Source organism: Rissa tridactyla, chromosome 3, assembly GCF_028500815.1.
Source record: "Rissa tridactyla isolate bRisTri1 chromosome 3, bRisTri1.patW.cur.20221130, whole genome shotgun sequence".
NCBI classification, from domain to species: domain Eukaryota; kingdom Metazoa; phylum Chordata; class Aves; order Charadriiformes; family Laridae; genus Rissa; species Rissa tridactyla.
In genome coordinates, this window is record NC_071468.1 from 112,925,177 (window position 1) to 112,938,252 (window position 13,076).

The following is a 13,076-nucleotide window of genomic DNA, read 5'->3' on the forward strand; positions in this document are numbered from 1 at the left end:
TCTTTTCGGTGCCTGGGTCGCTTGTCACCGTCGCACCGCGGTGGCCACGCTCTGTAATCCCCCCAGGGAAGCCCCGTCTCCCCTACACCGAGCCGCCGCGCTGTCCCGCAACCCCGGGACTGGCCCCGGGGGGCGGCGGCGGGGCCCGGCCGGGCAAGTGACGCCGCGGATCCCCGCTGCCGCCGCCGCCGCCGCCGGCGGGCGCAGCGCATCGCGGCGCGGCCAATGAGCGGGGCCGGGGCGGGCTCGGGAGCGGCGCCGCCGGTACTTAGGCCCGCCGGAGGGGCCGGGCAGCCCACAAGCGGAGCGGGGCGGCGGCGGAGGAGCCGGGCGCGCAGCGGGGAGGACGGAGCTCACCTCCTCTGCAGCGCCCATGGGGACAGGACGACTTTAAAGGAGTTTTGAGAGGGGGGGGTGTTTCTGGCGCTGGGCGACCACGGGTACGGAGGGGGGCGAGAGCGGGGGTGGGAGGTGGGGGATGCTGATCGCCTGCTCTTTGCCTGTTCTATGCGGGGTCCCGGCCGCGCTCCGGGGATCGGGGTGGGGGCAGGCAGGGGTACCAGCTCCCAGGCCGTGTGCTGCTCCAGCCGCCTTCCCGCATGCAGCGCTGCCCGGCTCGGCAGCGGAGGGAAGGACTCGGGACCCTCCGGCCCGGCCCCTCTCCGCGCCCCGGGAGCCCTCTCCCCTTGCAGAGCAGGGAACGGAGGCTCCCGGGCTAACTCCGTGCCCCCGCGCCGTGCTGGCGGGCGGCGGGGAGCCGCCTTCTCCCGCGGCGGTGGGAGTCGGGCGCTCCGGGACCGTGGGGCTCGGGCAGCTCCGCACGGTGCGGCCCGGCGAGCGCCGGGGAGACGGGCTCTGCCCTGCCCCGCACCCCGAGGGCAGGGGGAAGGATCCGCACCGGGAGTTTCTTCCTTGCACGGAGCGGAGGGAAGGAGTGGGGGAGGGATGGGGGCTTAGAGCGGAATCGCTGAAGTCTTTTGTATGTGCCTTGATTTATTTATTTTTTCCTTTCTTTTCCTCCCTCCGTTTGCACTCTGCTTCCCTTCTCTTGTTCTCTGTGTCCCTGCCCACCCCACCCTTCCTTCAGATCCGGCGATTCCTGCCCTCGCCTCGCCCTGTCATTGATGGGAAATCAACTGGATCGCATCACCCACCTGAATTACAGCGAGCTGCCGACCGGGGACCCCTCGGGGATCGAGAAAGACGAGCTGCGCGTCGGGGTGGCTTACTTCTTTTCGGATGAGGAGGAGGACCTGGACGAGCGAGGCCAGCCAGACAAGTACAGCGTGAAGGGCTCCGGCAGCCCTGGCCAGGAGACGCCCACCCACCACCTCCACCACCAGCTGGTGCTGAACGAGACCCAGTTCTCCGCTTTCCGCGGCCAGGAATGCATCTTCTCCAAGGTCAGCAGCGGCCCCCAGGCTGGGGACCTCAGCGTCTACTCGGTGTCAGCCCTGCCTGCCCTCTGCAAGCCGGGGGACCTGCTGGAGCTGCTCTACCTGGGGCCGTCGGAGCACCCGCCGCCGCACTGGGCAGTGTACGTGGGCAGCGGGCAGATCATCCACCTGCACCAGGGGCAGATCCGGCAGGACAGCTTGTACGAGGCGGCCGCGGGCAACGTGGGCCGGGTGGTGAATAGCTGGTACCGCTTTCGCCCGCTGGTGGCTGAGCTGGTGGTGCAAAACGCCTGCGGGCACCTGGGCTTAAAAAGCGACGAGATCTGCTGGACTAACTCCGAGAGCTTCGCCGCCTGGTGCCGCTTCGGGAAAAGGGAGTTCAAAGCCGGGGGGGAGCTGCAGGCTGCTGCCGGCACCCAGCACCAGCAGCAGTACTATCTCAAGATCCACTTGGCGGAGAACAAGGTGCACACGGTGAGGTTCCACAGCCTGGAGGATCTAATACGCGAGAAGCGCAGGATCGATGCCAGTGGCAAACTGAGGGTGATCAAAGACCTGGCTATAGTGGATGGGAAAGAATAGGGAGAAGCAGGGGTACGTGGCTATCTTCCTTCTGCCCTGCCACAGAGACAGGAGGCTGCACCCTCTTTTCATGGGACGCAACTGGAAGCAGGATCCATGGCAACATTCTGAAAAAACCAGCATTCTTTACACCCATAGCCAGTATTTTGTTTGGCTTTTAATAGCATTAATGCTGAAAGAGCGAGAGAGAGGAAGAAAAGAGGGGGGAGGTGCAGGAAGGCTGTTCTCAGAGTATGTGGACAAAGTCTCTCCTGTAGATCGATGTTGACCATTCTAGCAACACGCCAATAAAATTTCAAATTGAAATATTTTTTTTTAATTTTTATTTCATGGCTTTAATCCATGATAAGTTTTGAACATCTGGGGCCATGGATGTGGATCTAGCTAAATGAGTTTCTAGCTAATATTTGCCTTGCAGCCAACCAAAAGCATCAATCATACTTTGCTGGCTGGGAGGGGAAGGGAGGGCTGAGGGGGAGTGGAGGGGGTAAATGCCTGTTTGTTTTGTTTCTCAACACTGTTGCTTCAGTCTGTAGCTGCAACCCAAATTTTGTTCCAGCAAGATACAAAACCCAATTTTGTTCCAACTCCGGCAAGATATTAACAGGGGAAAATGCTTTCACATTTGTGGTTGAAATCTATCATATTTAAAATATTTGTTGTCTTTGCTTTTTTGTTTGCAGCTCCCTGCTAAATATCATCATAATGCATAAGCTCTTTCCACCTCTTCCCTCCCCCCAGCCTCCCTGCCTTTTTTTTTTTTTCCTTTGGGAAAAAAGTTCGTGAGCAGCAGTTTTCCTCAAACTAAATTCATTGGTTAAAGGAGGTGGTGTATTTTGGAGAACAGTATACTCAGTGTTGCTCCTCAGAGATCCAGCCTCTAGGATCTCATGCTTGAGCTGTGGATTTGTACCGCTGTAGTGATTCTCACTGCACCACTGCTTCAATACCTCTTCATGCACAGGTCAACAGAATCCTGCAAGAAACAAATGGGTGTGAATTCTGCATGTTGCCTCTTTGAAACAGCAATTTATTGCATATCTACAATTCCACTTAAAGACAATAGATGTAATGTGGTCAAGTTCATCTTGTATTTCAAATTCCAAGCAACCAAAAATCCTGTTCAGTCTAAGTTTAGAAATCCACAGCTGCATTTAAAAGATGCCTTTTAATGTGATGTGAGCAATGCCTTGCCTGTATTTCAGATCCTATTCGCTCATTGCTTAATTATAAGTTTTGAAGTGAAAGATCAGAGTTTTAAATATATATTTTAAAAATCTAAACAAATTAAGTATACTGGGGCATTTCTAGACCTGTCTATTTTATTTCTTTTAATCATTATTCTGAGCTGCATACAATTTGTAATAAGCAATTTGTCTCTGCATGTTTCAGTACTGGAAAGAAAATGCGTTTGTTTTTGTCCCCTCTTCCCACATCAATGTCAGATGGCAGAACAGAAGTAATACCCCTCCTCTGTATATATATATATATAAAAAAATACACTCCACCCCCTATCAATGTACTGTATCCTGGCTCCTTTTTGTATTAAACAATGTCATAAGCAACCTTGTTGCAACAGTAATTTCATTTCTATGAAGTGTTTGCCTCCTGTAGCTGAAGCTGTGAGGGTGGAGTGTACTTCATTCTAATAAAAATGTCAGCATAAATATCTTTATTAAAAAAAAAACAAACCAAAAACACCCCCACACCCCATCCGTTCCCCCACCCCCCGATTGCAACCCTTCAGTGAAAGCCATCTAACTGGCTTTGTGTTTGCTGATATACTTGGCAAAGTTATCTAGTAATGGGCAGTGTTACTTTTATCCCCTTCGCTAAAGGACCTTCATTAGTACAATATAGGGTAAACCTTTGAAAAACGTGAACTATCATTACTGTCAAACTCCTACTGAATTAGCCTTGAATCACAACATACCTTTTAATAAATTTGTAATATTTTAGCTCTATATTGGCAACTGTCTGATCATGACAGTTTTTTTCCATAACATGAACAGTCTTCTACATAGTATTTGGGTATCTTAATAAGTATACTGCATTAGATCTCCCAAACTGTCTGTTAGAGCTATATCACTTGGTGGGAGCACTGTGGGATTGCAGAAAGGCACTTAGCTTTACACCCAACGCACTTACAAAAAAAATTAAATGGTAGGAGAAGGAATAGTGGGCAAAAAGTAATTTTGTTTAATTTCCCCTTGTAAAAACATACATTAGAGAACTGAGACAGGCAGGGGCAGGGAGAATTACATGAAGAGGGAATAAATAGCAGAGTGTTTATGAAGATAGGAAAAATGAAGTGGAGTCACATTGTTATTTTTGATTTCTGGAATGCCTTTTCTTCAAATTGCTTTTAGATGAATAATATAGGATTAGAAAGAGGATTCTTGCAAGAAGAACATTGCACATCTCCGCTAGTGAGAATTTAAAACATACTGGCTTTAGACTTTTCACTGTGCTTTCCAAATACTCCATCACTCTATCTAAACAGCCATTTTAACTCGGGGTTTTTTGTTGGTAATGATTTACTAACCTGGTTCACAAACACGACAGTTTCCTTTGTTTTACTTAGCTGGATGTAGAATGGTATTTTGTAGTATTATAAAGGAAGTGACAGGAACTAGTCTATGCTTATTTATGTAAGCTCTGTCAGAAGTCTTTGGCATTGCTCCAAGTTTGTAACAAGTTTGTACCTCTACCAAGGGAGAGGTAACAACAAAATTAAGGCCTGAGTCCTTTGCATAGGGTGTGGAGAAAATGTATTGGAAATATTCGCAGGTGGTATTAACCTAGGATATAGTATTGTCATGACTATGTTTAAGTAGCAGGCTGTTATTAACAACAAAGATACCCATACAGATCCTTTGGGTTTGGTTTTTTGCCTTTTGCTAGATTTCAGCCCAGAGCTCCTGACAGCAATCCGGTCCTGATTCATAGTCCATTGAAGTTAATGGAAAGGCTCTCACTGACTTCAGTGAGCCTTGGATCAGATTTTATTGTTTAGGAGGTGGTTAAAATTTGTGGACCTTGAGAAGAAGTGAGATTTAAGATGGCATTTCAGAGAGCAGAAGGGCCACCTTTCTGAGATGGGAGACAGTGGAAACAGGCAATACTGTGAAAGTAAGGGAAGAAAACAGACTAGTTCTGAAACAAGCAGTCTTAATCTGAGATGGGAGAAGGGAAACCGACCGAGTGAAAAGTGGATGTAAGAAGTTGTTCAGTGCCTTGAAACAAGAAATGGAAGGGCGAGGAGCAGTCAGCTGCAAGAAAGGCAATGATGTGAATGACTGACAGGTAAAAAATGTAATTGATTATACTCATCTTTCAGGATCAGTGACCTGCCTGAGTTAACATTTCCATTTCCAGCAGTAAAGATATTGACAAATTATATTATATCTGCGGAATCTGTTTACTTTCTTCAGTCTAGCTACCTAGGGTAAATATTTATATCTCATTCATTGCTCTTGAAGTGCTGACATGTAATATGACTGCAATGTTAAGATGCTTTGCACATCCTTCTTTTGTGTCACGTTTCAAGCTTTCTGTTAGCTATTTGGGTAGCAGTTTTATAGAATCTCTATTGCTTGGATATGATTTTCTTTGTCTTTCCAAAATGCAATCTTTTGAATTGCTTTGAGGCTAACATTTTATTAAAAATTCAATTCATGTCCTCTTGAAACATAGACAACCTTTGTGAAATGTTTTACTGTCATGACCCAAATGTTTGCTGGCTATTGGCTGTGCATGTAGGTAGAGGACTGTAAGGATGGGTAGCAAAATAGGTTTTGTCATTGTCAAATTTTGTCTCCATCTCCATCATATGTTTCCAGGTTACTTTGGTTTTGTTTGTTAGAATTTTTTTCCCCTCTCATTATGGTTGTATAAAATGGAAAAAAAAAACAAAAACAAAACCAAAAAAAAACAAAACCAAAAAGACAACCCCTCCCAGCATATTTTTTAAGGGCAATATGCTATTGATCCGTATGCTGTATGTGAACTTCAGATTAAAAGCAAGGTGTAACAAGGTACGGCCTTCAGGGTGTGACAAGAAATGGCTTTCAGTCTGTGCTAGAGCGTGCACAGCCTTAATTATCCTGCCTCATTTCATTTTAGTGTCTTTCATATTCAGGTAAGTGATGTGCAAAAATCTGTCAGAGTTTATAGACCTGTTTATGCGATGTGTTGAACATCTGTAACTCCAGCCAATGTTGCCTGGAGTTGAGAGAACGCTGGATCCCACCAGAGACACGCAGCATCTTGTGGGATCAGGTACCTCAGCCCGCCTAGTTCCTAACCCTCTGTCTGCAGCTACAGAGGAGGTAGTGGGCTGGGAGAGATACTGCTAGTTTTAGGATTTGGTTATTTTCTATGAAAGATATCTACTAGAGCAGCTAACAGTGTTCTGCCCATAATTATATTTGGCTGTGATTAAAAAGTTGTATATGGTGCTGCTTAGGCTGTGCAAACTGTGTTTTCTGCTTTATAACCCAGGAGAAAGATGAAAATCCCAGTCCCAAAGTACTAATCCAGAAATATGTAAGGAAGTATGATTGGGCTACCACGCTGAGGGCAGTTTCACTACAGAATTAGGGTCTAAAGGATAATAATATATGACTAGAGTGTGATCAAGTGCCGCTGATAGTTCATGAGTGTCAGTGTTTCCATGGCAAGTCTGGAATTTATTTGCTTAGTTTATTATTATGAAATATTTAACTTCTCTGTACTTTGAGTTCAGATTTGACATGTAAAACTGCCCTAGGATCATGGATCCTCTGACACAATGTTAGTTTAATCTGTCAGATTTTTTTACAGCTTTATTGTAAAGAAAATTAATGAATACTGGGATCAGATACTTTACTGAACTGCTTATAAATCAAAAAGAGGATAGTGTAGATGTTAGGTTGGAAAAAGGCAATGAACTAAGAGTCTTCTGTTACTTGGTGTATCAGTGGGTTTACTCCAGATTATATAGATGTAATCTATAGAGATGTAAACTACCAGTGCTGTATTTTTTTTAAAGTGGTGGTGGTACTCTGCATTATCTCTTTTGCAAAATAGTATTGTCTAGTCTAAATAATACAAATCCCCTGTTAAGTTCTATTTTTTTGTATATTGAAATGCCACCATGCCATTGAAATTAGAAGTTACTTTAAGCATATTTACCTTCAAGAAATAAACTAGTATTTTTCTGATAGGATTTATAATTGAGCAGCTAGTAATATGCATTTTCATTTCTTAATTTTAAATATTTTGCATCAAATACAAACATATTCAGGTGGATGTGTCTAGAGGAATCATAAACCTTCCATTAGCAGAGGCCATTCAGATTGAGATCATGCTTTTATGTTGGTGACACTTGTTTGCTTTTTTTTTTTCATATTTTTATTTTGGGGCTTCGGGGCATTTCTGATTCTGCAGATGATTCATGTACGTAAAACTCCCTCTTCAAGTGTCTGTAGGATCAGGATCTTTAACATAAAAGATCTACCCCCTTCATTTGGCATTTATTTTGGGCTAAAACCAAGGAGTAGGGCTCTCCAGGATCAAGATCTCAGCATCAACCTTCTGAAGAATTCAATGGAAGGCTCATGTGTGTGATGCCTACCAGAAGGGCCTTAATCACATATTTTTGTTTGTACATACAATCATCTATGCAAATTGGCATTTTCCTAGATAAAGTGGGTTAATGCTTTTCAAACATCCCTTTGATTTTCTGTTGTGTGGCCGTTTGGGTACATGTGTTGGGTACAAATAGAAGATTGGAGTTTATTTTATGGGCTTGAGCTTCTGCAGTGCTGTAGAGCCAATATTTCCAGCTATTTTGGCAGGAACTCAGGTGGAATTTGGAACTAATGTGGGTACAATAAAAAGGGTGGGAGAGTTCACAGCTAAACTTCAGGCTGTTCAAGGAAGATGTTCAGAGATAAGATTGAAATTCAATTCTTTCTTTCTCTTCTCCAAGGTGCATGAGGGTGAGTAACCATGCACCCTTCATACATAAAACCATTCACACTTTGGAGAACCATGCTACTGCCTAGGCAAAATAGGGTGAGTAAAATACGCAGTGTCTCATCAGTCTCAAGTAGCAAATAATTTTTCACAGTTTAAACACTATTTTGATACAGGGTGGCATTGCCAATCCCTTTTGAAAAGTTGTATTTTTAAGCTCATAAAGTAAGCAGCATAATGCTAATAAATGGGACACCTCAATAATCTTTATTGGTAATTCCTATACAGTAGAGGTAAGAGCTTGTTCCTAGTTTGTGTAAATAAAAGAGTAACTCTGACTCAAGAAAATTATCATGGGGCCAAATTTGCAAATAAATGAAACAATCAAACTCCAGATTTAGTTCTGATGTGACACTATGGCTGCTGCAGGTAAATAAATGGCAAAGATCTAACAGTGTGAGTAAATGCAAAGTGCTGCATTGTGACATTTCTTCACAGCAGAGTACTTTATGCCACAGAAGGAATATTCCTCGTATGTTATTCAACATGAGTAAACATATCACAATCTGGTCTTAAAACAGATCTTTTTTCCATATGTTCCTATTGTTTCCATATGCCCTTTCAGTTAGCTGAAAGCAATATGAGAACTGAGTCTGAAAAATATACTAGTTGTTTGTAAATATTTAAGCAGAAATTTATATGCATATTGATATATAACTAATAGATATAATTGTATATAATATACATATGCACATCGTGTGTGTATATATTATGCATATACACACACACAAGAAGTCTTGATTATTTTGTTAGCATTGGTATTAAATGGCAGTCATTTCGGTATGTATATTATCTGTGCAACAGATGGATACCCAAGACTTCACTGACAGGATTTTAACACTATTCAAATATTTGTTCTTTAGGGTATGCCATGGTCTTCTGACATCAAGAGAAGTGAGTTAAATATGTGGGGTTTGACATATTGCTACTTACTGGAGGAAAAATATCAAGGAGCACTACACTTTGCAATAATGAAGTACCCTTTTAGAATGAACTATGCTGCTACTGACTTGTGTATGTATAAATAAAAGAATGCTCCAGTGAAGTATCCATCCATCTTTCTCTTTGGCATATTTTAATGGATAGTGCCACAAAGGTTGTTTTTTTTTTTCATAATTTGAATGTTTTTCCCCTCACTGTAATATTTTGAAAGCATAACACTGAAATTAGCTCTGTTCTGTTGTTCAGACAGACTCACCTATTGTTGTATAGTTGTTCCTAAGTAAAGAGGTGGCTGGCATTGATATTTCTTGACTTTTCTCATCTTATCTTTCTTTGAACTGATATGTTTATTTCAAAAGCTAAATTGTGGGACTTTGAACAGCACTTACTATTGACTTGACGTTTTCCCCATTGAACTCATTGGTGAACTTTCACTAAAGTTATCTGGGGCACATTCAGGCTAACACTGGCCACTTTTAGAAATTTTACCTCATGGATACAGGGTAAAAATCATCTCTGTCAAGACCTGTGAGTGCTGCGCGTGGACTGGATTGCTGAGTCCTTCACAGATGAAATTTAATTTCAAGAACTAGAATAGCCCAGTTATTCCACGTCCTCACCCATGAAGTTTTTGTCTCACCTGATATAAGATTATGGAACTTTTTACCTGTCCAAAAGTCTTCCTCCTCATCAAACCACCTGTGGGTGATATAAGGGCCCTTTTCCCTGAACAAGTCCATCACTTGAAATCACTGTTACAGGGACTGTCAGAACTGAATCCTTGCCCAGAGAATATTGTCATTTCCAGAGGTTGTGGAAGAAGAGTAACTCACTCGCCTATCTTGCTAAAGTCCTTTAATGAAAGAATTTTTATTTAAATAAATAAATAAGTATATTGCTACTGAAAGCAGATCCAGTATAACAAATCATGGACCACCATAACATTGCTGGTAATTAAAACATCTGACTGAGCATCAGCAACAGATACTCTTAAGAAACTTAGATTGCGTGTTAAGCTACAACTTCATTGTACAGAGGTATCTTAGATGAATGCAAAGACCTGTTAATGTTTATCATAGAACTATATGATACAAATGCTTATTTGCTAATATGACGCAGCCCTACTTCATCTTTAAATTCAAACCTCGTTACATGGTATGTCTGCCTACCTGACAGACTCTCTGGATTAGTATTTCCAGCCTGTGCTGACTTTATACCATTGATTCTTCTGTTAGGTGTAATCAAAGGTCATTAATATTGAAAAGTTCACTTTAATTGACCCATCGACTCATTTTAATTATGGCAATATAAAAGAGTGTCAAGTGCTAGACCCCTACACAAAGGGTCAGTTAATATGCAGATTCAGCCTGGCAGGAATGTTGCCTGGGTCCCATTAGCTCTAGCTGAGGACTGTTAAGAGTTTCCTACTTCTTTATCTCTCTTTTGATTTGAAAGGATAAGGGAAAAAAGATTGGCAGAAGAAAAAAGGTTCTACAAAAAAAGGTCATCCTCAGCAGAAATCTTGGGCTGTTCTTTTATATTTATGCTTTGTATACAGATAAACTCAGAAACATGCAGATAAAACTTTCACTGTGTTAGGAGCAACAATTATAGAAATGATACCCTTTAAATTTTGGAATGCTAGAAGCTTGCATACGTATGCTGAGTAAAGAGGATAATCTTTTGCTTTTCCATTTCACAGCATGCTAGCAACTCTTCTTAATCCATAGGAACACAAAGTTGAGTTCACTGTCTGCTGATAATGTACCCCAACAGCAATAGAAATGTCAAATGTTTGCATACTGCAAGTGATATCAGTGCTGAAAACCTATCTTTAATTTCATTCTCCTGAAATCCTTAATCTCATACATACCTTTGAGCTTTTAATGACTTTCCTAAGAATAAAGTCCAAGATAACATGAATGGAAATAAAGCAGGAACATAAAATGTCAGAGGAAGAATTTGTTTCATGTTCAGCTATGGACTGTAATATATTTCTTATTTTCTTGAAACAGGAATAAGATTTGTATCGATATTTAGGGAGCAGTTCAGTTTGCAAGACCCATAGACCTTTTTTTCAAAATTCAAGTATGTTTTACTGAAACAAACAATGCTAAGGAAAAGGAAAATGTACCATTTTCAGTTTAATAGAGTTGTCACATTGTCAGGAAAACTCAAGTCTTATTCTTTAGTTGTTCCTAATCTTATATGAACTAGTTATAGACTAAATAGCTCAAAACCAGGAAACACTTAATTTTGTATTAGTTTTGTTCACAAGGTCAGAGTTTTACAAATACGACTAGTCATTTGTGGTACCTCGTCTGCCTTCTCAGTACTTTACTGAAGATCTCCAAATTGGTTACTTTTTCCAGACAATGTCAAACTTCTGCCGCCTGAAAATGAAGTCCCCAAGCAGACTCCAGTCAGAAACCCATCGTTGAAGACAGCTTAAGTAGAGGTTGGAAAAATATTACTCACATATTTTAAAAAGCTTTCATAGCTGTAACGTAAATCTTACAAAACATAGAATTCAATATCATATTCTACTAAACATTAAATAGTTTAGGATTTTTAAACATACAAGTTAGCACTAGTGTGTTACATGCAAAAAAGGTAGCTGCTAAGCAGTTTATCTTAAAAATGAACCCACTATATCTTGAAGGAGAGATGTAGAGGTTGAAAAGGTATTCCTTAAATCTGATTTATGAGCTAATCTACCCTCTCTTGGTGAGGTTTCCATTATCATTCAAATAAATGTGTCTATGTACATGAATGCTTGTGGGATCTCTGTTATTACTTTTGTTTGTGTTTGTGTGTGACAATGGCTCTGTGTGATCACAGCTAATTGCTACAAGGATACTGGCATCTCTACTATTCGTACATTGAGTGTGATCATTAACTGTTAGCCAGGACAAAGGCAGTAGAAAAATCAATGCAACTTTGGTCAGAGGAAAAATAAACCAGAGTGACAGTAGTGGGAATGATCCTTCTGCAAATGTTTCATCCAGTGTATGAGTGGGGTGAATGCATAACCGAATGATCAAATGCAACAGGGAATGGAGATTTTAAAAATAAATTCTGGGATTTACCAGACATACGAAATAGTATATTCATGATGGCACAGTGGAGCACATAATGGTCCTCCTACTAGGGCCTGTAGTATCACATGAGCCTGACAAACAGTCACCAATGAAATGGTGTTTAGAAATGTCCTTGCAATTCCCACGATGTCAGTGTCATCAGGGAACATAAGTATAAAATCTGCAATAAAGCCAATCAGCCCAGCTTCCTATGTCCTTTGATTAGCTAAGAAGCATCACGTTTACTCTGAGACCTTGGTAAAATGAAACCTTTTGTTACATAAAGATCTGGATCATCTGATTTCAATTATCAATATAGACTTAAGTGTTTTCAGTGCTTAATAGGAATGGGGTGTCCAAGCTACATCCTTCTCTGAAGATGGTTGTGTCTCCATTGGCTATAGGACTTGTCTAGAGTAGCAATGCTCTTAATTTGCATGCTGTAGTTAAGTAGGACAAAAACAGACTGAAAGGCTCTGATTCACCCCCACCTCTAAGTTTTTTACCTAAAAGTTGTACGTATAGTCTAAGTTGCTCATCTGAGAAGTAGAAATGAAGCCATACTTTCAGAGGACAACTCATCCTATCTCAACACATATCTAATGAAATCACACACTTCAAATGCTTTTCTCACTCTGTTTATAATCTTACTCTGTTTACACTTATACAACTAAGATTAACCTACTGCTGGAGTAGGTACAAAGGTGAGATAACTGAGAAAAAATTGTCCTGAAATTACATGCTTTATTCTGCCCCAAGAAGAGCTCCACTGCTTTTTCAAACCTCAGACTAATAAATCTTGGCTTACTGAGTTGGAAAATGCTGTGTGATCCCAAAATGATGACAGTCTTAGAAAGACTGCAGATAATTGATAAATTCTAATATTTAACAAATAGGAAATTACACTGAAATTATGTCATAACAGTAAACAATGTATTAATAAAAAAAAAAGCCAAAAAAATAATTTTGAAAAGGTCTCCTGAATCATTTGCCCAATTCTAATCACACACAGAGGAAAACCTGCTGCCCTCTAGTAAGTTTACAGAACTCAGTC

At 41.5% G+C, this 13,076-nt stretch overlaps 1 protein-coding gene across 3 annotated transcripts; it reads left to right on the forward strand.

Annotated features, from left to right (window-relative positions):
- The first annotated feature begins 305 nt into the window (after positions 1 to 305).
- On the forward strand, positions 306 to 11,871 carry LRATD1 (LRAT domain containing 1). Of its 3 annotated transcripts, XR_008465712.1 has the most exons (4): positions 306 to 440; positions 1,088 to 1,871; positions 7,954 to 8,039; positions 8,864 to 11,869. XR_008465712.1 is itself a non-coding variant. In XM_054196908.1 (3 exons), exons 2-3 carry the CDS (start codon positions 1,125 to 1,127, stop codon positions 7,969 to 7,971), a joined length of 765 nt encoding a protein of 254 aa, XP_054052883.1. In that variant the 5' UTR covers positions 306 to 440; positions 1,088 to 1,124; the 3' UTR covers positions 7,972 to 11,871. The 3 variants fall into 3 exon arrangements, 2 of the variants coding, with proteins under 2 accessions (XP_054052883.1, XP_054052882.1); XM_054196908.1 differs by having other exon boundaries at positions 7,954 to 11,871; XM_054196907.1 differs by lacking the exons at positions 7,954 to 8,039; positions 8,864 to 11,869 and having other exon boundaries at positions 1,088 to 2,421.
- The last annotated feature ends 1,205 nt before the right edge of the window (positions 11,872 to 13,076 follow it).

Coding starts and splice junctions, on each gene's coding strand:
- LRATD1 (XM_054196907.1), top strand. CDS start 1,125: ATGGGAAATCAACTGGATCGCATCACCCACCTGAATTACAGCGAGCTG.